At 42.7% G+C, this 25,044-nt stretch overlaps 1 protein-coding gene across 1 annotated transcript in view; it reads right to left on the reverse strand.

Annotated features, from left to right (window-relative positions):
• The window catches only part of PKHD1 (PKHD1 ciliary IPT domain containing fibrocystin/polyductin), a gene marked incomplete at both ends in the record, with an annotated part of 265,493 nt that overhangs the window by 201,189 nt on the left and 39,260 nt on the right, over positions 1-25,044 (reverse strand). The window contains 7 exons of the mRNA XM_082305891.1: positions 3,322-3,472; positions 7,782-7,995; positions 15,575-15,718; positions 15,888-17,489; positions 20,127-20,194; positions 21,642-21,837; positions 24,890-25,025. Coding sequence (XP_082162017.1) covers positions 3,322-3,472; positions 7,782-7,995; positions 15,575-15,718; positions 15,888-17,489; positions 20,127-20,194; positions 21,642-21,837; positions 24,890-25,025 — 2,511 coding nt within the window. The remainder of the gene's footprint in view (positions 1-3,321; positions 3,473-7,781; positions 7,996-15,574; positions 15,719-15,887; positions 17,490-20,126; positions 20,195-21,641; positions 21,838-24,889; positions 25,026-25,044) is intronic.

A 25,044-nucleotide genomic window follows, 5' to 3' on the forward strand; every position in this document is an offset into this window, starting at 1 on the left:
TTGGAGTTTCTGTATATCTAAGACAATAAAAGAAATTCAAAGGACAACCACCTCATTAACTCACTGAGAAAGAACATTTCTGGTGTTTGCTAATCTCTTCAGATCATTTTGGTGTCCTTGGCGTACGTATGCACTTGCAATTCAAACAGACGGTGGGGGAACACCATGGGAATGCACATAATATACTTTGGATGTGACCAGAAAAATGGAGGAATGAGTCTGGCAATATGTTGTTATTTAAAACCCAACAAGCATAGCTAAGGTCTGATTCCTGGATGAGTTACAATAGCCATTTAATGCAATTTTTACTAAAGCTGACACACAGATCCAGGGTGAATTCACTGTCTGGATACTGTTCTGTAGAGTCAGGCAAGAGAAAAATGGACTATTTCCAGTGGAAGGCTCCTGCTGGTCAAAGAAGGCAGATCAAGCTGATGGACATGCCTCTGCCACTTGCTGTACGCTAGGATCCTTATGCATGGATTTCTCTTCAGTGTTGCCAGGTCGTGTCTGTGAGGTACTGATAACAAGGTTGCTAAAAGCATCACAGAAACCCAGACCTGGAAGAGATCACCATCTCACTGGAGTTCAGTTCCCTGCTACTGGGGATATCATGTCACCTGGTCTCTATCATGCACCCACCACGCTCCTTCCAAGGCATCTCTGGAGCGTTCTGCCCGGCATTGTCCCACCAGGAGATTGCTGCAAAATCTTGTCACATTCACAGTCCACATTCGCCTTGTTTCCAACCTACCAAATTCCAGCTAATCACTTTAATTCTTCCTTATCATTTTGAGAATTATGGATAGGTCCTATTAGGCGTCTTATAAAGACTGAAGAAAAAATTATTTCACCCTAAAGCTTGTATCCCTTAGACTCAAGTTCCCAGATCCAACCTTTTACACTTTTTTAATTTACTACTCTGAACCAAGGTTGTTCTCTCTTCTTACCAATGCCCATTCATTCCACACTCTTGATAATACAAGCCTCTGTCAGCCTTTCTGCAATGCCTCCTTTTACTTCCATCCTGGAACTAATCCCGCTCCATCATCATCTACTCATCTCAGCACCAACCCTCCCACAAAGCCCAGCTGTGCTAAGACACTGCTGAGTTATCAGCCTGCCCGGGCATCATTCAGCTGGCAGAAGAGTAAGCAGAAAACAAAACACTGAGCAGTGTAGCTGTGCTGAGAACAGCTACAGATCTGGCCCATTTTTTATGAAGTGCTTTGAGATCCTTGGATGAGAGTGCAATAGAAGTGCCAGATGTTATTATAAAGAGACACAGTCCCATTACTTGTACATAGAGTTGTGCTGCCTGCTAATAGCACCATTATCCTAAGGCACGTGGTGCTATTAATGCATTTCACTGCTTGGTGCTGAACCTGGGGACCATTATTTCCACTGGAAAGGTAAGGCCAGTTCACATGACATGATTTAAACCTCTACAGTGAAGCATGCATATGCTGCACCAGGTCGTAAATCTTCACGGGATGCTGTCAGCTAGAATGGGACCAAAATTGAAACCATTTATCTGAACTCCCCACCCATCCACCTCTGCTCACCCAGGCCAGTTTTGGGAAGAGGGATAAAACGATTCCAAATGCCTGCTGGGTTCATTAAACAGCAGCAAATCCCAGATCTAAAAGCACTGCTGGTTTCGTCCTGGTCTCCCTGAATGAATTTGTTCACTCAGGACACTTAGGACTTCCTCGATTTTCCCTACTCTGAGCAGAAAAACCGTAGCGGGGACAAACCTCACTACTTCTTCCTATTCTTGCTCCCACCTGAGTCAAAAGACAACCTGTCCTCGTTTCATTACTGAGACTACAGGACCCATGACACAGCTGAGCTGTTCAGATCACAGCCAACAGTAGGTAATAGCTCCTCTATGCTGCAGCCCAGGCTGTAGGGCTGTAGAGATGCCCTTATTGCATTTGGGAAGGAAAATATGAATAAAAGCAGTAGTTACCATTTGATTTGATACTTGCCTGAGCACTTCCCTTTGCTGGCCTCCTGCAGTCACCAACTAGCAATTTTTTTTTTTTTGGCTTGGTTTTCTCCTTAGCTGGGCATGTTTCTGGTAGCATAACGAGCAAGGCTGACTAGCAAACGAACACTGAGAGGTAAAAGGCTACATGTGACATTCCTTTACAGACCGAGGACAGACTTAAACCAACAGAATGAAGGAAAGCAATTGTATTTTAGGGTACTCAGCTGCAATAGTAACATACATATAAAGTACATTTGCAGGGCAAATATTCAAAGACTCTTAGCTTAGTAAAAGATCTAGAATCTGATGCTAGAAACACACCAAAAGTGCTCTGCCAGGACACTGCAGCTACTTCTGGGGTGGTGGAAATTTCATTGCTGACAGCAGAGTTAAAAATTACCATGGTAGCTTTAATGCCAATAATATTAATATCCCGAGCAAACAAACTTCAGTTTCCTAGGTCTCAATCATACTAAGAAGACTGCATGATAATTCGATTTAAATAAAAACGAGCCTTTGTTCTGATAAGTCAAGTGTGTAACTCTTCCCACCTGCACTGTCCTGTATGTGGCAGATCTCCACCACTTCTCAGGAGCTGCTCAGTTAGGAAAGGATGGTGACAAAATGATATTTGATGTTCACCAAATATCCAGCCCCTCTGAATTCCTTCTCACAGGTGGCACAACCCAGTACTTCAGCTCAACATCCCCAAAACCTCTGCAACACCCTGAGGAATCTGAAAGGACATTTTAGGTTTGCAATGAACATTTTTAGATCTAGAGCCTTACAGTGATGTTAGTTCAGAGTCACAGTTGTTTGTAATGAATGCTTTGCAGTTGTCTCTCCTCTTGCTATACCCACACAGAGCACTGGGAAGACTATTTTATTTTACTTCAAATACTGAAGAGGAGCAAAAACCAAATATAACCAGAGCTGCACAAATGCTGAACGCTAAGTCTCTGCCAGAGAGCTGAAACTCTGTATCTCATGACTAAGATTTCTGCCCAAGTAACAGAAAATAACATTTTTAGAACAGACTTTGAATTTATATAAAAAAAAAGGAGAGTGTTAAAAAAGATATACATTGCCCAGAAAATAAGGTAAAGCTCATTTATGTCTCATAAAATACATGATTAACCATAGTTAACCATTAATTCAGCTGCACTGCATTAGAACTGCTATTCAAAGTTGGAAAGCATTTAATATTATATATTGCTGCTGCTCAGCCTAAATTGTTTTTTTTTTTTTTACCCCCTTTAAATGTACACAATATTACAAATTTAATTTTAAGCTGTTTGAATCAGTCTGTAAAAAAGATTTGATTATACCTGAGTGTTCTGGCCCCAGTTTTTCCATATCTCAGTAATCTTGGCGGTAATTGGCTGATTAGCTCCCTCACACTCCATCTCTGCCTCAGTTTCCATGGTAATGTTACAGGAGCTATTATAGATGAGAACTTCATCTCTTTCCACTTTAGGGCTGAAACGAGAAGGGAGGTTAAATGGGGTGTCATCAATCTTAATGAAATGCAATTATTTTTACTCTTATTAATCATTGCAAGCCATTAGCTTGTGGCAACTCCTGGCCACCATTTGTCAAACTTTGCAAATTTCTGTAATTTTGTTTCCATTCTTTTATTGTTTATTTGTTTTTCCCCCCTTTATCTGCACACACTCAGGATGAAAATACATGCAGTAAAAATCTCTCAGTGATGCCTTTCTGCTTCCCCAAACTATTACAAATAGTAGCAAATGCCATTCTAGGACCAAGGCAGGAAGATAAGTGCAGACAACAGCTAGGGAATCAGCAGTGTTAGGATCAAAGATGGACTCCTACATGGAGTAGGGTTTGTTCGTGTCTCCCCCCTCCCCATCTTACTCACACTTAGCGATAGGGAATGAATAACTTGCAACTCCCCTAGGGCAAGTGGAGAAATTGGAAAAACCACACAACTGGCTAACTGGTCCCTAATTCCAACTGTGAAAAAATGAGCTCATTTAGGGGTTCCAATTCCTGCTACCCAGCTGATTGCAATGATGCTTTGTTGCTAGCATTGGAACATTAACTTAGTAAATTAATTAAACTTACTTAACAGCCCAGACTAAGCAGATTCGATATATGTGCCAGTTATACTAACAGACATTTGCTCTAAAGCCTCCCCTTGCATAGGGGAAGAAGTAATAGAAAAGGTGGTGGGGAAGAAACATTTTTTTTCCTTGGTCTTGCTGCTGACAGCTGCTGACTTTGGTAGCATTTTGTTACAGGGAGCTATAGGACCCAACATCCCTCAAAATGAGGGGAAAACTTCCCAATTCACTTCTCATTCCTTCCCCAGCCATTTCTCCTTCTTCCTCCTCTCCCTACCCCACCATCACGTACGCACCTGCAACTTGTGGGAATGAGAGCAGAAAGGAGATGAGTTATAGCAACACTGACATAGCTCAGAAATTATACCACTTTTCTGAATAGCTAAGAAAGAACAAAGTTCACAAAATAGAGGATCACAGGATTTTCAGAGGTCTTCAGGTTCCTGAAAGACCCATCTAACAGGATTTTCTAAAGTGTCAAAGTTAGGAGCATAAGTTCTACCAAAATTGACCCAACTGGAAAACCATCAGGAGCGTGATGACCAGGATGATTTGATGAACCTGAAGTTTTCAAACCTTGCTGGATATAGCAGCTCACTGTACAAACAATGAGCCGCTCTGACAGTGCATTTAGGGGCTATTTGTTTTGTTGCCCTTTTTCAGGGTTAAAGTGTTAAAGGAAGCAGCCACATTAGAAACTACAACAACAACAACAACAAAAACAAACAAAAAAACCACCTTCTGCAAGTAGCTGAACCTTTTTAATGGTGAATTTTTATTTCTATATTTAAATGAACCTTTCCCTCTGCTGTATCAATAATCAAAAGCCAGCCGTAGGGAACTACACTCGCTTTTGATAGTAACACTTTGAGAACTGCTCTTGTCCTGTACAATAATTCAATGGACTGGGCTATCTTTCAAGATTGCATAGTACTTCTTTTTAATGCTACAAGAAAAAGCTGCGTCTTTTAAATAATCAACTGTTTTAAAGGCAGAAGGGGGTTGTTGATAGCTAGATGCAGGGTATGGGCCCAATTTGCCAGGCACTGAAGTCAATACAAGGACTTCTGAGTGGTTGTTCATGTCTTTTTACAAAAAGTTGACAAGTTTTGCTTGTAGGCAAAGAGCTAATTCCTCCCTGTCCTCTAGTAACTGTGTGCTGAAACCTTGATGCTGGAAAACTGTTAACAAATTGCAGTGTTTAAAGGAAATGCAAGAAAAGAAGGGATGACTTCTTAAAGGGAATTCAGGGATGTATCTTGGTACCAGTTTTGTTAATGGCAAGACTTGCACCTCTTCCAAGGAATATGCATTTGCCATTATGTATTCATAAAGTATAAGCTATAGTACAGACAAGATTAGGAGAAGCTTTATTCATACCACTGTAAAACTAGTAAGAAAGAACAGGAGAGATTTAGTGTGCAGTTAAGCCAGGAATGATTTCAGTAGTTTTGTTCCCAACCTGAGACTAATGTCTTAAGTCTTGAACATTGGCACAGAACTCAAATCCATATTTTTTTTTATTATTGTTATTATTAGTTACTATTATTAATTACACCAATCAATGTGTTATTATTTCACAAATTCAAAAAATAGGTCTTTTCTAGTTTGAATATTTTAATTTTCTAACACTTTGCTACAAATTCCATTAATATTTTTGGAACTAAACATTTTTCTGAACTGAAATTTGAAAAAATGTTTTCAAAAGGTCTGAAAATAGGCAATTTGGATGACTTTAAACTCTCTCTTCCTCTGCTTCTCCCCAGATTTTTCAGATCAGGAAACTCACTTGAAATCAATCAATCTTCTTTGCCTGTGCTCCCCTTCAGAAAGACCCAGTTTAGAAATAGAGTCACCAGAAAAAAAGTCAGTACTCTGGAAAATTCCTCAGCAGCCCAAGTTTTAATTTCTGACTGCTAGACAAGCATGAGTACCATAGGGGGAAATGTTAATGACAGTAACAAAGAGGTTGAAGAAGTTGGAAGAATGGGAAAATAGTAGCTAAGAAAAAGTTGATTGATTTGATTCAGAAATATCTCCCTGATAGCATTCCCTGAAGGAATAATAAACCCTGTCTCTGGGACATTCACAATTAAATTGGACAAAAACACAGTGAAAAACAATAAGGAAGCAGTCAGCAAATGGACTGCATGACTTTTCCGTCCACAAGATAAGCGCAGGCACAGACCTCCCTCTTGCCCTGCTGAGACCAGGATGCAGAAGCTACAGCAGCATAATTGTGGCAGCCCAAACCAAAAAAGGAGCAAGAAGAAAAACAATCATAGGAATAGACTCATTGCAGATGCATTTTTATCAGTAAAGACCTGAGAGTGATTTTGATATCCAGAGAACAGGTAGCAAAAAACCAAAGAGACAGATGTTGGGTTGTCCTGTTTCTCTCAAGTTTGTAGGTTACCTGGTTTGGGGTTACACTCATGTGAGCAAAAGGAAAGAAAATTTCAGCTAGACAAGGCAAGGCTCCTGGAGTTTCTTGTTTTGAAACAAGTCATTCTGGGAGCAATAGAACTGATGAAATCCGTTTAGTTTCAAGATTATGTTTTCCCCCTCTAAGTCGCCCTACTCTTGTCTCCCAACAAAATCATCTTCTCCATCTCCTAGGATGTTACAGGACATTACCAATGCATAATGTGACTTTGGACATGTAAGTTGGCCAGCTGTACATATCCGCTGTCTGGCCTGCAGTTTGCTGACAAACAACAGATTAGGGCAGAATTCTGCCCTCCTCTTCCTCAACAGGAAAACAATTTGTTTTGCCTAACACAGATTTTCTCAAAACTGAGAAGAATTTCATAATTCTTAAGACATCCATCCCTTATGAAACCCAGGTCAAATTAATCAGAGCTCAAAAGCTGGTGGGGAGAATAAGGACCAAATCTCTGCAATGCCATTGAAATATCTGGACTGTAGCTTCATGCACTAGCCAGGTATGGGTTCACCATGTACAGCAAACCATGGGCAATGCACTGCAGTGATATTCTAATTCTCTATTTGTTTAGTGTCTTTTGGAAAGTTTTGTTCATCTGTTTATTCCTTAATTCAGGCCTCCCTCTTACTCCTAGAAGTAAATGCTCTGCAGGAGTAAATCCCCACAGCTCCATTAAAGGTAACAGTACCAATTTATATTCCTGGGCAACTTGGCCTCGGATTTACAAAGCCTGAGCCTTGAGTAAGTGCCTGAGCACCCTTGCTGAGTAAACATTGCACAGCCTGCTGAATTTTCTCTGTGACTTTTTACTCACAAAACTGCTTGGAGAGAGGAAGGGGAAAAAAAAGATGAAAAAAAAAACCTTCTGCTTTTCATAATGCCTAATCTTTTTCCCCATTGGCATCCACCAGATGTTGCTTTGGATCAGAAGATAAATATTAAAACCTAAGAAGGAACAAAGCAGGCTGTTTACGAGATGGATTTTCTGATGTCTCTCAAACACTTAAAAAGATGGGAGGGAAGAAGGGGGGACTAGAGATGCTTTGATAGACACAAGGAATGAATTTCACAACCCAGCGGAGCTCTCTAGTGGTCTCAAGGCTAAATTGCTCTGTTGGCATCAACCTAAGAATTAGAAATTTGCTCCTTCAGTCCATCATTTGGCAGGGGTCACTTCTGCAAAAGGTGGAATACCTTCTGGGGGATGTTGCTCATGGATGGGCCCACTCAGCTGTTGGAGAGAAGTAGCACTAACCTGGCAAAGAGTCCAGCAAAACGCCTCTGGGGTGAGTTGATGTCCCTCCAGTGCCACTGAGGTGGGCTGTCCTCACAGACATACAGGTAAGACGCAGATCCTCTCTGGTGATAGGAACCCACCATGACTTGGACATCGCATTCGATGAAGGTGGCTCTGTCTTCTCGGCAGTCAACAGAAGAATGCGTCAGGCCACAGAGAACGGCCAAAGACGCTGCAAAGACAAGAGGGGGAAAAAATAACCTCCTTTATGCATTGAGCATGAGGATTGTCTTTAGGATCAAATTGTTCTACCCAAGACGAGGTGACATAAGTGATTAAATAAGAGCATGGACATTTCTTCTGGGGAAGATGGTCCATGGTTTACAGATCAGGAGTAAAGCACAAATCTTTTACCAGAGAGATATGACAACTTAAGATCTATCACAGCTTTGAAATCCAGAAATAGGTTTAGTGAAAGCATTGCCACAGCTTGGAGGGCTTCTAGGGAACTTGTGTGAACTGGAATCTCCCAGTTCACCTTGCTTTGTACCTGAGTGTGACCAAAGACTTGGTCCGAGTTTGACTCCATGGATGTGGTAGGAAGTGTAATGGGAGCAGCTGCTTTGCTTCGAGATGTGTTTAGGGAACAAGTGGTGTGAACAGAAATTAGGTTTTCTTATTCTAAACCCAGACAAAAATGTTTAAAAAAATTGTGAACTGTCACTGAAGTTCAGATCAGTCAAAATGTTTGGTTTTAATAATTTAAAAAAAAAAAGAAACCATGCCAGAGATCAAAACTGTTTCTCTCAAAACCCTGAGCATGTAAAGACTTTTGAGGAATTTTCATTAATCCTGAACTAATAAAACAGTTGTAATGAACTCCTGAAAAGGTCTGTGGAGAGTATTACACTCTGCACTGTAGTATTCAAGAGTGTTCCTCAAGTATCAGAAGTGCAATCAATGGGAATTTATCAAGAAAGGATTTTTTTTTTGTTTGCTTTTTTAAATTCCAGTTTGTTCAAAAGGTGTGTTGTTTGCTGGGAAAGTGTCATTGTCAATGAATGTCTTGGCTCCTAAGCAATTCTGAAAATGGTTTTTGAAATGGTAAAAATATGAAAATGCTACATTCCCTATGTTAAAAGATTTAGCACTTTTTACTAAAAATGATTATTTCATATGAAGTATTTTTGAGAAGTTTATAGCTGTTTAATGTTTAAGGTATTTTTTTGAAATATTAAAACCTAGCATTTCATCTGCTCTGAACTTCAGAGAGAGACTTCACAATTTTTCTGTATTTTTCTTCTCTGGATTTAGAATAAGAAAAAAGTCACCTACATCTCACACATTTTGCAATATGCTTAATTGCTTTCCTTCCCCATATCCAGTGACAATTCTCTTATATCCATTCAAACACAGCCAAGCACAATCCCTGCCTCAAAGACTTATATACAGGCACAAGAGAGACAAATAAAAGACAGAGAAGCCTAACGGAATGATGGTGCCAGGCCTATATTTTGCTTTTATTGTCCAGAAATTCTGTCTAGAGCCATCTGAGGTGTCTTATAGTTCCCACAGAAGTCTTGTGTCTTCCTGGAGGCCAGGCTGCCATTCCAAGGGCATTTTAAATGGCACTAGATATCTGTGTTTTGGCAAATGAATACGACCCAAGAGGACTAAATACTACCAAGATCTTGCACTTGCAACAACCTGCAGCAGAACAAATTCATTACAGGAATTTCTCCAAAACAGATGGCATGTATGCTTTTTTTTCAGCCAGAGGGAGGCTGAGAATTTCTCAAAACTAGCAAAGATGTAGGACATCCGAGCAGCAATGGCACTACCCTTTCTTTCCTCCACAAACCCACAACTTTCCTGTGGACAGAAGAATTTGTTCCCCTTTTGTAATAGGATATAACAGCTCCTTCTGCTTTACTATTCTACTCTGCTGGTGACACAAAAGGCTGTGATAAGCTCAGATGTGGTAATGGAGAACGTATAGCTACCCTAAACGAACAACCAACTAGAGCAATATTAACACACAGAACAGAATAGAATATTTTCATTTGAAAAGGACCTGCCACAATCATCTAGTCCAACTGTCTGACCACTTCATGACTGACCAAAAGTTGAAGCTTATTATTAAGGGCATTGTCCAAATGCCTCTTAAACACTGACAGGCTTGGGGCATCAACCACTTCTCCAGGAAGCCTGTTCCAGTGTTTGATCACCCTCTGAAGGTGGATGGTCAAAGGAAGATTAAATTCACATTCCACAGTTTAAGAAAAAACAACAGGTTGCTGAGCTAATCAAAAGAGGCTTTGGTTTTCTTTTGTGGTCTTGAAACGAACATGGCACAGTTTTCCTAGGTGGAAAAACAGCTGAACTCTATTTTAGGATGAATGTTAGAAATGACCCACAGAATCTCAGGACGTGAATATTTTCCTCGATACTTTGCTGCTGTCAAAGAACTTGCCTGGATAATGTAGGTCACCAGAAGATATTTCCTGCACAGCCCTTAGAGCTCAGCAGAAGAGCTGTCACTCTTTAGATACCCCTGTAATATTATGTGGTAATCGGGCATTTCTGACGTGCTCCAATGTCCTCATCTCAGTGTTATCATGCCTGTAGAAACATGTCCTGGTTTCATCTGGGATAGAGTTAAGGTCTTGCATCCTGCCAACTGCTGAAATAATTTTTAACTCAAACTAGCCAAACAAAGGTGTTCATTTATAAAATCTAAGCTAAAGAACATGGTTACAAAGGGTTATAAAGAGATCGATGGAAGCAAAATCGAAGAAAACCCCGCTTAATCTTTATACCCCAGAATCAAACCTAGGACCGCGTTCTCCCTCTCAGGTGGAAGGAGGGAGGTATCTTGTCTCCACACCCTACAGCTCCTGTCCATCTGATGGAGATACCACTCTTCGAGGAGATGTCCAATTCTTATTCCTTCTTTGGGGATCTCTGAGATCCTCCTATTCCGCTGCTCCCAGAGGATTTAATACCTCTCTCGGTCAGGAGGAAGTCCTGGCCTTTCATCCCCCTTCCTCTGACCATTAACCGCAAATATCTCTTGGTGTTGTTGGTGCCATTATCTCCTGCTACAACAGTAACAAAAAATATCAACTAACGATTGCAACACACTTAGCATGTCCTAAAAGGATAGTCTGTCCGTTCTGGGACACAATTCTCCCTGCTCAATTGGTTAGTGTTCAAACCCCAGAATGAAGCTTCTTTATGTTTTATATTCCCCATAAGGATAAAACCTGCTAATCACATGTAATACAATCCCATCGCTGAGATGAATGCATTCATCCCATTACGCCTTCTCTTTTGAGATCAGACACAATGGCAGCCAAATCTCTGCGTGTTGGTAATGGGTTAGGGACTGACTGCCCCCAACGCTGTCTTTGAGAGATACTCTGGCTTAAGCCAGGACCCTGGGATGCTCAGCACAAGGGCTTTGTTCTGGGTCACTGTTTAATAACAACTGCCGGACATGTCATGAGGCTAAAACCTACAGGAGTTCCAGGGGCAGCTGCAGATTGATTGAACAACTGCCCAAGGAGTCCCAGTGCCAAACCGCACATCCCCAGTTATCCACTGCTCACAAAACGGACTGCAGAGCATAACATTAACATGTGCTTAGCAGGGGAGACAAAGGTTAAAAAAACCCCCACTAAATAAAAAGGAAAAGGAGAGGAAAAAAAGAGACCTGTTAAGGTCATCAAGTCGAACCTCTGCCTATGAAGAATTGCTCCCTAGGAGACATTCATTTTGCACAGCCGAGTTTCAGAAGTCCCAAGGGGTGACTTTGCAAGCATCTATTCCACAGCCTAATAGATCTCACTGTCAGAACGTTCCTGCTGTGTAATCAATATGCAATTTTTCTCCTCTTTCTTAATTTTATTTCAGATTTGAAGGACAGAAGGGACAATTTGGATCCTTTGGCTTGATCTCCACAATAAACATCAGAGGCCCTCACTTCTACTCAGGTTTCAATTGCCACAACACGTCCTCTTCATATCTTCTGCATTTACTCATACAAATCACCCCGCTTCCCTGACTATAGTCCACCTTGGTCCTAGCTGAGTGCATCTCCTTGGTACATCTGCACTGCTGCAACCAAAACTCTTTCCTCTCTCTCCTCTTGCCCCATACGAAGAGCTCCATCAAGCCATGTCTCTCTTCCTGTTAAACCAGCCTTGTTTCATTTCTACTCTTTAATCTAAATCCTCTTTCCTAAACGTCCACTTTTACCAATGTAACCTGGCTAACGGTACATCCAGGACTCACTAACAAAGATCCCAAGAGCTGTTACGTCAAAGCCTTAACACCAGACCTGTTGTTCCAAGCACACTGATGCAACCAGGCAAATCAGTCTCAGCTTTTTCCCTGATGGATCTTCTTATCAGTTCACCTCCTTTTAAAGGTGCCTTCTTTACCCTCACCCCAATGTCGAGCATACAATCTCAGGTACTGGCTTACTGCAAAATTTATGTATGGTACCTACCCTAATATCACTTAATAGGAATATTCTGTTATTTTCTCACCTGCCTCAAGCTTCCTGCCAGTCTTCCCATCTTTCACAGGAGCACAATTCAATCCCACAGACATTAACCATGTGTTCTGTAAATTTAACCTGAGCTGAACAGAATCCACAGCTGTATTTGCACTCATCAACAGCTCTGCGACACAAGTAACAAAGCAAGAACAAGGGGAGAGCTCTTGGGATCAAGCCAGTTATCTCTTTACCAGACCTTTAAAAACTTGTGAGTTGGTTTGGGTTTTTTGTTTTGTTTTGTTTTCTTCTTGAAAGAAGTGTGGTTTTGTTAATTTTATTTAATTTTGTTAATTTTCTTAAGCTTTAACGGTGAAACTCAAATTTTAGCTCTGTTCTGATTTGATTTTTCTGCAACTTGCAAAAGACAACAGTTTTCATAAAAGAGTCTAGGCTTGCGTTCCTACTCCTTGTGCTCTGGGTTGAGCACGTTTCAGTACTTAGCGTGCCCAGCTCTCATCAATGATCAAACCAAAACCTTGCTGCAACCCTGCTCAACACGCTTCTAAGGAAGACCTCGTGGGGCAGGCTTATGGATGGATCCTGCTGAGACCAGTCGTTCCTCGTGTCTTAGAAAACTGCCTGTTAAACCAGAAAAAAGTCACATTTCCTACCTACAGAGCGTTGCCCCACGGATTTGATCACATGAGTAAGCTAGATTGGTTGGGGACTCCCACGTGAACATCTCTAATCTTAAGCAGGCCAGACACAACATGACCTAGTGCTGAAACCTCAGGTGGCAAGCTGCCACCTGACATCCCGCAGTGCCGGAGGGGAGGCGTTTCTGCTTCACAGCGTGCTGTAACAGAAGAAATGCAGCTTGAACTCTTCACTTCTCATCACCTCGTCCACAAGCAACACCGGGAAATGTCAGACAAGCGTCCAACCTGGCTGCACCAGCCTCTGCACCGAAGGGGCCCTAGGGCACCACAAACCTATCCCTCCCATCTCCTTCACGGTTTATGGTCTCACATCCCTGAAGTCACTTCACTACCTCTCCACGTGGACGAGGCTGTGAAAGAAACGTCTGAGCACTGGATGTGCAAGTGCCAAGTGGCAAACTTCCCCGGGCAAACAGCAGCATGTAAACCACGAGGTGAGACTGGACTAACTGCGCTTAATAAATCCATTCATGCTCTAAATGGTGGGGGTGTGCAATCCCCTAAATATAGGAGAAAGCCATCTGGAAAGCATCTTGCTCTATATACAGATTCACCAATCCCACATGTAGATGTGCACAGGCTGAATACACCTGTTTCAGGGAGTACAAATAACCTGGCAAACACTCACAGGTTTAAACAGCTTGCAAAGGATATTTTTTTTAAATGCAAAAAGAAAAATAACATTTTCTTGTAAATACTTCATTGACAGAGAAACATTTTTGTAACTCAACTGGTGAGATCTGCAAGGCTGCACACTGCAAAACCCACAGCAGGGGAAAGAGGAGCTGTCTTGTAACTGGCCCCAAACCAAAAGCGCCTGTATCCCTTTGGTTAGTGAGGCAACGCAGCCTTTGCATCTTCTCTCCAGAAACACAACCAGCAAATGGGCAGCAATCAGCATTCACTTGCTGACATCTAGTGTCAATAATAAGCATTGTGGTCCTGCCTGTAAGATGGTTTTCCCCAGGCTCCCTCTGCCACCTACCACTCAGTGAATTTTGAACACAGTTATTAATGTTTTTGCAGTTTGGATCAATTTGATTACATTTAATTCTGCTATTCTTCCTGCAATAACCAGACTTCCCTGGTTTGTGCTCTGATTTTTTTTCCAACACTCCAACACCATGTCTTTTTTCTTGTTTAAAAAATAATAAGCAGTTTTGTGGACTGTGCCTGGATTCTGTTTAAAACAAGGACAACTGAGCCCTTACAACCTTTTGGTGGCTCCTTTTGAGTGCTTGGGGTTGAGTTTTAAAGCCCTTTCCCCCACTCCTCTCTATTTTTCTTAGTATTCCTTATGGATGAGGAAAGGAATCATTCAAAATGACAAAAGCAAATTTATAGTTTCTGATTGAGATTGAAGGGGACCCCTGGACGCCTCTCATCCCAACCCTTGCTCAAAGGGATGTTAAATTTCACATTGCATTGGTTTCTCAGCAACTAATCTTGTCAACTTCTGACTATTTTGGAGGATGGAGATTCCACACACCTTTGAGCAAAACCCTGGCAATTTACCCTGAGAGACACTCGCACTGCCACCTTTCTTCCAGGTCCACAAAGGAGAAGAGGCCATGGATCTTTGGTCACCTGGATGATGGATCTTTGGACAGCCACAGAATGGCAAATATTTCTGTAGATCTCAGGATGTTCTCCTAGCATCAGAGCTATGAAGGGGCTGAAGTGTTATGCTATCAAGTGTGCGATGCCACAGCATCAAGGTAGGCGCTTTGTGCTTAGTGTTTGCGGAATGGCATTATGTCTCAGGGTGAGATTTAAAAGACTTTAATCCTGCCTTTTGCAGATCTTAAGAGCCTAATTCTGTGCTGTCAGTAGGGGAGGGAGGAAATATGTCTTGTCCCAGAAGATGCCCATTTGTAAGGGTTTCCTCAAAAATTGGGGCAGGATTATTTCTCTCTGAGAGAGCTGGAGATCATAGCATCATTCCCTGATGTGCTGCCTCTCTCCAGTTAAGGAGGATGCTCTGGCTGTGAGATGATCTCATCTTCCTCTCAAGGCATGCAAATCCTCACCTCCAGCTTCCCAAAGGTGTGAACTGGCCAAAGTATGTCATTCATTCACCTTCCCCCTCATTCACTTTTTCCTCCCACTGAAGCTGTCCCACCATGCAGCCAAAACAAAAAATGTATGGGCCCACAGAAAAAAGACATTTAAGGGAGCCCAACTCACTAGGCCAGTTATGACATCCAAGACATGCTTGGGTTCCCAACTCCACAGCCTTCATGCACATTTTGTGTGACACAGTTTTCCCAAGGAATAGTTGCCACAAGGAACTGCTGTTGCTCTGCACACTGACAAAGCATGTGTGGCAGCTCTGGCTACAGGCACGTGGTGGATCTAGTCCAAAGCCCATGGCCATTGATGCAAAAACTCCCCCTGACAGCAATTGTCTTTGGACTGAGCTCAAAAAACAGATGTCAATGCTGTGTTAGCTCCACTCCTTTCTCCAGGGCTGCTGCTGCTCTCTGCTCCCCTGGGATGAGATACATTGGGACCCCCCCACTTTTGGGTCAATATTGGTTTTTAGGGGATATTTTTAACACAATGCCAGATTTTGTGTCTTAGCTGACCGTGTAAGCGTGGGGCAAGGCAGCTCAGGTCAGTCATCGTTGTGTTGCCCAACATTTCACAGGGGGTGCCACAGACTGTGACCAAAGTCTTCTCTGGGGAAAACCCAGTTCCACGCAGGTAAACTGCTCCTCCATTCAAGCCACCTTGGAAAAGGACAGAAAATGGGATTTAAGACAGGTCCTGACAGCCAGGTGTCACCAAGAGTATGTTTTTTAATTCATAATTTTTGCTTTCATGCCAAAAAACTCCCAGCCACTGAAGTCCCTTACACTGCACCCCATGGAGGAGCTACAGTAAGTCTTCATGGCTTACCCCAGTTGCGACGCACAGCTGTCACCCTCAGATGAGAGGTGAACGTCAGGTTGGAGGAAGCCCAGCCCCTGGGGACATCCAGGCCCAGCACATCGTACTCGCCAACAGGGAGCAGAGGAGCTGAGCACTGCAAAGTAGAGCGAGTGATGGTGACACCGCTACAAGCGAAACCTCCAACAAATATATAGATGGTGTCCACCTCTGTGACCTGTGATACAGTCATCGTTAAAAGGAAACCAGCTGCAACAAGCGAAAGGAAAGCCGGGGTAAACTCCTTGTTGTAACTTATTCTTCCAAGGTAATAGGAGATGCCATCTACTTTTAGACTCAAAGCCCTACTCCCATTACCCGGAGGCACGGTGCACTGGATAGCTACACAGGTGACATTGAGATCAAGGCAAGGGTGATGATCAATGAGAACAGCAGTCATTCTCCTTCCTTTCAGTGCCGAGCCTGCTAAGGTGAGCAGGCCTCCACCATTGGTACTGAAGTTTTGTGGGTAAAACCGGTACACCTGAGGCAGGATGGTGAGAACACTGGATACCTCTCTGAAGCAAGCTTGCCCACTTTTCCTGTTGGATATTGAAATGTTGTGCTCCCCTGGGGCAATGCAGTCTGTCTGGCACTTGATGCTGGTCTCATTCCAAAAAGTTATGTTGCAGACAGCCTGGTTATTCACGTGTACCACGGGGCTGTCACCTGGCCATGCCAACCTCTGTCCTTTGATCATCACATAGGTGAACGTCCCATTGGTCTCCCAGGTCACCAAATCCACAAGAGGGGTCCACTGCTCATGAAGGTGGAGTGTACAGTCTCCAAGGCAGACACTGCTGATCCCATTGACAGTCACTGTGACATTAAGAGCCCAAGATGCCTCAGCCACCCACTGGTAGTGCAAAGGAAGGACAATACAACTAATGGCATCTTTATCAGAGTTCTGGATCTCACAGGAATAATTACCCTCCAGGCTGACCTGTACCAAATTCCTCCTGGATTTTAAAGCAATACCGGTTATAGTGAGTAACATCCCACCACAGATTGATCCTTGTGATGGGAATATGGAGGTTATCCGTGGAGTTATCGTAAGGGTCTGCAGCCTTGCTGTCACACGAGCATATCCTAGCTGCCTCTGGAGAACCTGGATGGGGAAAGTCCCAGGTTCCAGGCTGTTCATTGGCAAAGAACACTGATAAAACATTGCAGACCTGTTGCCACTTGGAAACTCAAGTTCACATTCACTGTGTCCAAGCTTAGCCACAGATCCAGTAATGTTTATCCCCTGGATGTTCAAGAGCAGGCTGCTATCTGTGATTTCCATTTCAACAACAGTAATCAGAGGAGTCAAAGCTCTTTGGTAGTTAAAGGTGGTGGTCTTTTTTGCAAAAAGAGTATGTTGAAGTGACCTACTGCTGATGACTACGGTTACTCTGACAGAGATGTCTTGTGAATCTTCATTAGATGAATTAGCAGCTGGCGGGGTCAGGCACCAAACTGTCTCTTCTGCCAAGTGAGTAACCATACAGGTTTGCTGGTTCATTGAAACAGAAACCAGGGCAGGATTTTGGCTAAAGCCCACCCCAGAGATTGTGAGCAGTGTTCCACCTAGGAGTAAAACAAAACAAGGGAGGAGGACATTATATGCAGGAAAGGAATCAATGACTGTCAGTGAACAATCACAAACCATGATAAAGCTGATAAGCATGGCAGACAGTCTTAACCAAGTCGAATGGAAGAAGAAATTAAGTCCTTTTTTGGAACAAGACACCTAGCAGTCATGTATCAGGATAATCCTATGTGGACAAGAGGCTAAGGTATCAGATAGCCAGGGACTGTTATCGCAGCAAGTGACAATAGAAAACCACCACAGAACTGGAGGAAGCTGTTGTGAAAGGACCCCCAAGAGTAGAGACTGAACTCTTCAGGGAATGGGACCGTCTATGTGGGCAGCGGGAAGATGGTAGAGGTGGTTTGGTCCTGCTGCATACAGGGAAGCAGGATGCAGTATGAATACTTTCTAACAAAAAGGCAGAACCACAGACCTTCCTTCAATCTTCAGTTCTGCCTGGGCACTCAGGCAGAGTGCCAGATTTGCCATGCACTGATGGTCACTTGCCCTTGAGCAGCCCACCGACCAGAAAAGCTGATACATTGATGAATGCTTACAGCTTCAAGCCCTCCCCTACTTATATGCTCCCAGTCTGCACCATTTAAGATGGGTAGAACAGGAAGAGGAAGAGAAGAGCAGTTCTCTCTCCACTGTTAAAGGCAACTCTGACCAGGGCTTCCCAAGCATGGGCTGGAGGAAGGCAGGCTGTCTGCTTTCCGCTGTGGTTGCCTGATGTTTTTATTCCCTAGGCTTCTACTTAAGACCACAGAAGAAGACAGCAAATGGGTAAACAGACTCTTGGTGTGAACCGGTAGGATCATTCTTATGGAAAAGCCATTCAGGAAGAGTTAGACACAAAGTTATGACCTCCAGCTGAGACTGTCCTTGTGTCTACTGTTGGAAACTGGAAGGCTGTTGTAAAGAAGTATCATACACTGCTCCACTCATATAATCTTCCTAAATCATCCTATATTTGGGTCACCCTGGGAGACAGGCTATCTTTGGTCTGATCTAACACAGGTTTTCTGCACCTTGGCAGTGGAGTCTTCCTCTCCACATTGACAGGAGAAGGAGCCTTGGAAGGCTCCGCTACCACCCTTGCCACTGAGAGTAGGTACTAATTATCTGAAATAAGCATGAATCCTGATATTTTGATCTACATAACATTGCAGAGCAGCAGTATCAGCACTGCCTCCTAGGGTGCTGAGAGTAAAAGCAGCACTGAAGAAGGAACAGTCTAGATTTTAGGATGCAATAAAGACAAAGATGCAAACCCTCCAGCATTCCCAGCCTAATCCCATGCTTCCAAGCCCAGAGCTGCCTCTCTTAAAGACAGCTGAAGCCTCTCTCCATCTTCCTTTAATTTGCAGTACTGGCACTCCCAGTGCGCTGCCTTGCTTCACCCTCTTTATCCATTAAGCCCATGCACTACTTTTTTCCCATGATCTGGCTGAAAAATAAGTAGTTTTATAATGGAGTTCCTTTCGAGTCATCTCAAATCCTTAATCCAGATGGCTACACAAGTGTTAGAGACAACAAAAGACCAGAGATAAGGCGGGGGAAGGACCGGGGCTTTTTGCAGAGATGAGATTCTAAATCAGCTTAAGCCATTCATAAAATTACAGCCAAAGAGTTAAACAGTTCTTATCTAAATTTCAGTTTACACTTAAATATGAAAAGAAGGGCACAATTTTTTTTTTATTTAGTATAGCTTAATCTTCAAAACTGATAGCCTTTGCTCTCCAAGCTCTATCCACGCTCTCATCTCTTAAGGTTTGAGCACTTCACAAACTATTGAACTCATCATGTACCACAAAGCCTCTGAGTTTTTGTATCTTTAAATGTGTTGTGAGCCTGGGAGAGCAATCTGTGGAGGACCTGAAGTTGCATCCCAAGAATTTCTCTGTCTTCTATAAAAGCATTTCCAAGGGCTCATATAAAATTCACTACAGGGATTCAACTCTCCCCCACCCCCAGCCAAACGACAAAATAAATCAACCACCCCAAATCTGCTTTTTAAGACTTAAAGTAAAACTTTTCTTTTTAATTCAGTGATGTTTTGCTCTGAAACACACTTAAATTATTTCGAATGTTTAAAAGCTTGGAATGGGATTAATAAATATTTCACTTTTGATTAAAATTAACATTGAAAAAGGGTTTTTTCTGTCTTTTCAACTTAACAAAAATGAATGTCCCCTTTGGAATCACTTGAAATTATTGTTTGCTTCAAACCACAATTGTACCCTGCTTTCCACCTAACTTTCACATAGAAAGCCTTGAAAGGTGGAGGCGTAATGACTGAAAGAAACAGCACAGATGAGTCAGGTGTGGGCGTGCTTTGTTTTCCCAATGGGAACATGCAAGGATACATGAGCAAACACTTGGGGAAATCAAATATAAAGCAGAGGGAGCCCTGAGCCAGCCAACCAGATTGAGGGATGCTCACTACAATCCCACATTTCCAGACTGCTGCTGTCTGCCAGTTGATGTCTGCATAATAAAGGGTCACAGATTTAAAACACCCTCATTTAAACTGATGTGAAATGGGATGCCCTTTCCATTCCTGCAGGAAAACTGTGCCCTTGATCCTTTTAACCTCCTTAAGTGACTGCAGATGTACCGACACTGTTTACCTAGAAAGGAGCCACAACACGGCTCTATGCTGAAGATCTCTGAGAGGTACTGGATTAACGGCTCAACCCTGCAAAATACAAGCAACATAGAAAGGGGTTTTGAGAATTTGGTTGGGTTTTTTTTATATTTTTCTCTCCTGCTGCAGTGCTATTCTTTCTTACAACTCCTTCTAAGATGGAAGGCCAAACACCCACGTGGCACATCCGCTTTGTTCGATGCCACAGCGACAAGACCACCCCATACACCAAATTTTTCCACGTGATTTGAGCTACATCTATTATGAACACTGTCTTATCAAATGGCAACCTGTGGGTTAACTTTAGTCCGTAAGGTGCAACTGAATTGCCCATCAAAAGAAGCAAGAATGAGGTTTTTTTTTTTTGCCAAAGAGATCCCACTATAGCTGTGCCCACAGACAGGAGATGCAAGTGCATTGAAGAGACATCCCAGCTGCCTTTCCTCCTTACATCCTCCCACCAGACAATGGAGTTAACTGCAGCAAGAGGAAACCCAGACATAACCTCCTGAAGCCCACTCAGATAAGAGTGTAGGTCTGCTTCTGTCCCACCTACATCTATTGTTCCTCCTCATCACCCTCCTTTCAAAAACACTTTCTGCCCTAAAAAGACACATTAGAGAAGTAGACCTTCCCAAGCCTGCAATCCAGCGCACCAGAGAATAGAGTTGTCTCCTGGGATGACCCATCTCCCTCCACTCTCTGTCCCTGGAGACAAAGTGATGGTGCTGCTAACAGGCTCCAGTATACGGTGGGATGAATCCCTGTGTGTCATCCCACCGACCACAGGCTTTCTCCTTCTAAAGTTCATTAATTCAACAAGCGGCCTAGGGTGGTTTGTGAGCAATAAAAGCATCTTCTCCCCAGTATCATTCTTTCAGGATCATTCCTAGCAGCTGCGATGGATGAGAGCTGTGTGGCTGAGGAGCAAAACTGTGTTGCTTGTGAATACATTGCTGCATCCCACTTTCAGGTTGGTTTTCCCCCACATTTTAATTCATTTATACTACATTTATCTAGGCACAAACTTGAAGTGTCACCTTAAAAGATGGAAATAGCATCATTTAAAAATTCTCCAAACAAAGCATTTTGTTATTTTTCAAACTCGCTTTTTTTTTTCCTCATGAAAAGTATTTCTTTTCTTCTGCTGTTTTCCTACAGCAGGATTTATCTGCATTTGACCTGAATCTGTGAATACCTTTGATTGCCTGAATATGCATTTTTCATCAAATCAACTGTTTTTTCAGAAATGTTTCTCTCCTGCCTCCTACTGATCCAAGGGGAGTTAATCGACTAGCATTAGCAGTTTGCTGACTCGAGTTCTGCAGATCAATAAATGCCTTGATAATTATTCATAATTTTATACCACACTGCAGATTTCACTGTAAGGTACAGAATTTGCAAAAACTCTTACCTTTCTTTTCAGATTAACCCTAAAACACAGAATAGGACAGAGAAAGAAATCTATATCTTAAGGAAAGCACATGCATTCACACACCTGTTTGAAGCAATAGTAATGCTATTGATGATGACAGAAACATTGTGCCATCCTGCAGCCAAGGCTGGAAGCGTCACATTAACACCACGGTTCGTCTGTGCCTGGATCTGTGCCCATGAGCTCCCAATTCGCACCTTGATATCTGACCCTTCGTAGCTGGCAAACTGAGATATTCCAATCTCAAGCTCCTGACCCCCTGCAGAGAGGAGAATGGATTAAACTACTTCAGTGTTTCTGGTAACAGTTATTTTAGCAGAACTTACCATTGGCCAAGGAAGAGCATGGAGTCCCATCATGCCAGAACAGGTCCAGCCATGTCTATCAGCCCAAAACAAAAACTTGAAGACCACAGTCGTTCTGTATCCTATTCAGTCCCTTGGCCTCCCTGATAAGGTCACCAGCCACCAGGGTTGTCTTGAGACATTAGCATTGTGAACTTGGCTATGACCATCTACGGCTACTCTCAGCCTGCTGGTACACATTCAGGATAGGATCTTTGCCCTCTTACCATAAACGTCTATCCTATAAATATCTGCAGCTGATAAAAGCCAAATCCAGTCTTTCTAGAGGTCACATAAACTGAAGCTGAGGAGTTCTGGGATTTTTCCTAAATCCCTGACAATGATCCAGACCACACTTTTCAGCCCTATTTAGCTAAACAATGATTTCCTTGGTTACCTAAAGACAGATGCCCATGCCTTCTCCAAAGCACCAAAGCACCTTGTTTTCAGGAAACATGGCGCTCCCTCCCATTTAAGCTCTGTTGTGAGCCAAATTATATTCAGATGATAAAAGATACTTACTTTCCTTTATTTGTGCATACTGCAGTAATAGAAAAGGACAAGGGTAGTAGAGAAGGGAATTCCATAACCTAAATTCCCTCTGAGATGATAGCTAAAAAAATTAGGGTGGTATGCATCAGTCCAAATAAAGACATTTTCACTGAGGGCTATGTTTGTAGTCAGTGAAGAGAAACAGAGCCTTTATGGCATGATTCAGCTTATTGTAATGAAGACATCCAAAAGGGCTGTGGTGACTCCCACCACAGAACCACGTATTTCTCTTCAATGACTTTGCAAGACATCTAAGCAACAAGCACAGGGACATGTTTAAGAGGTGAATCTTATCCTCCTGTCTCCTCTGAAGGGTGTGGGTTCAATTGCACAGAAGCAAAAATAAACAGGACAAGGAGGGGTCTTCAAGTCCAACACCTTGCTGTCATAGACCACTATGTTACGTAAATCCCTTTCCTAAATTCATCAGGCAATAGGTGTTAATTCCTCTTTACCATTGCCGTGAACCATCCAGCCCAAAACACTTGTCCACCCACAGAGTTGTTCCAGAACAGCTGGTGAAGATTGGCTGTCCCAGAGCAGCTTCATTTTTGCCCATTCCTCTTCTTCACTGGGCTCATTCCATTTTAAAAGCAATGCTGTACGTGGCACTGTTATCCCAGCCACACGGCACAGCAGTGAAGAGCAGCTCATCTGCTTTACGCTCTCACATTGTCTTAATCAAAATGAACTTTTATGGGTTAGCTCATCCTCACTAGAGATTTAGGTCTGAGTAGTAATTTTGTCTCCCAAGCAGAGGCCAGGGTCACTTGGCTTTAGCATCGCCTCTGCGGCAGTTACAGTCCCCGTTAGCGTTCAGCACCGCAGCCTCAGCTTTGGAGAAGTCTCTCCCTTTCAAGAAGCAGGAGAGTCTGTACAAAGCTCCCCTTACCTACCAGCTCCTCTAAGCAGGTCTTGAAGCCAGTACTTTTCAATTCTGCATGCACAGAAAGTCAAATAAAGTTTGAAAGTTTGAAAGCCTGAGAAGTTGAATATATTAATAATGTGAACTCTTTGGACTCTTGGTCAATTGTCAGCTTAATCCTAGATGCCTGGAAGGCATCAGTGTAATTTATTTATTCTTTTTATTATATAGGAGGAAAATTATATTAAAAGCCAAAGCCATGGAGGTTCTGAATAGAAGATTGAACTCAGCCCCACCACCGTTCACAAGACGCTATAACATTAAGGAATTCCTTGCACCTGGGCTGCCCGCGGCTAGAAAAATCTCCCCTTGGTGCTATGGTATCTGAATAATATTCAGATGATAAAGGACGTTTTCTCTTATTTATGCATTCTGGAGTAATAGAAAATGACAAGGGCATTTGGGGAAAGGAATAGAAATGCCGGGTATGCAGCAAGAAGTGCATCTCGTCACTGGCAGTCACCTACCTCCTTGCATCCCCACCAAATCCAGCCAAACTGGCTGGGGGGAGCTTTATTAAGGTGTGCAGTGGAGAGGCTGCAAAAAGACAGAAAAAAACCCCAGATGATTGCATCCTTGGAGGAATGGGGGTGGGGTGGGTAGGAAAGGAATATTTTTGTCTTTCTCCTATCTTCCTTCCTCTTTCTCTCAGATGCTAGGAACCTGGTGTCTGATTGCCACACAGAAATGTAGTAAACCTTTTTCCTAAAAGCCTTGTCTGTAAGTGGCCACCATTCACCATTAATGCCTTCTATTCCCAATGCCCAGCCAAAACCTTGTGGAAAAAAAAAGAAGGGAAATGAGCAAAAAAAAAAAAAAAAAAGGACCCCAAACCCCAAATAGAAATTTTCAAAAGACAGGAATGCTAAACGCTCCATGAGATCTGCTTAGGATCTGCTTAGGTGCTTTAGGATGAGATCTGCCCCCACAAAGTCCGTGAAGTCTATGCTCATATTCTAAAGTAATGGATCACAAGATCAAACTGAAAGAAACAGTTTGGCTTGGAAATAGAAACTAGCAGGACAAGTGTTGCTTCTCTTCTGCTTTCAGCAACCCCAAATGCACATGATGTGTTTTATGATCAACCCTTTGGGATCCTGGAGAAGGACACTCTCTAGAGCTTGTTTCTTTTGTTGTGGCTGAAACAGTTACCAAGGATGAATGGGTGAGATAGATAGTTTCAGAGCAGAGTTAGAGAAACATGGCACAAAAGGAGCACTATACCACACCTGACATCCTGTGGACATCATCCATACTGGCCTAGGGCAAGTAACTCATTACCTCATGTGTGCTAGAGTAAAATCAACATAAAACAACCAGGACTGATCAGGACTAGCAGGAAACACGGGGGCTACAAGTTAAAAGAAAACAACAAATAACCAGTGTCGGATCACCAAACTCCATAGACCTAAATTCCCTCTGCCCCACCAACATCACCAATAATAACACTTGCACAGACCATGCCCAACACATGTCTGCAGCCTTTTCACCTGCTATGCCACTTCTGTTTCTGCTCAATGATACAACAGCAGGGTTTAAGGAAGGATCGTACTGGAACAAGTTGGTTACTGTTGTTGACAGATACCCAGAAATTAGTGTCACATTGACAGCAGCATCTTCCATCCCCTAGAAACAGAAATGAAGA

Source organism: Platalea leucorodia (genome assembly GCF_965183815.1).
Source record: "Platalea leucorodia genome assembly, chromosome: 3".
Classification (NCBI taxonomy): Eukaryota; Metazoa; Chordata; class Aves; order Pelecaniformes; family Threskiornithidae; genus Platalea; species Platalea leucorodia.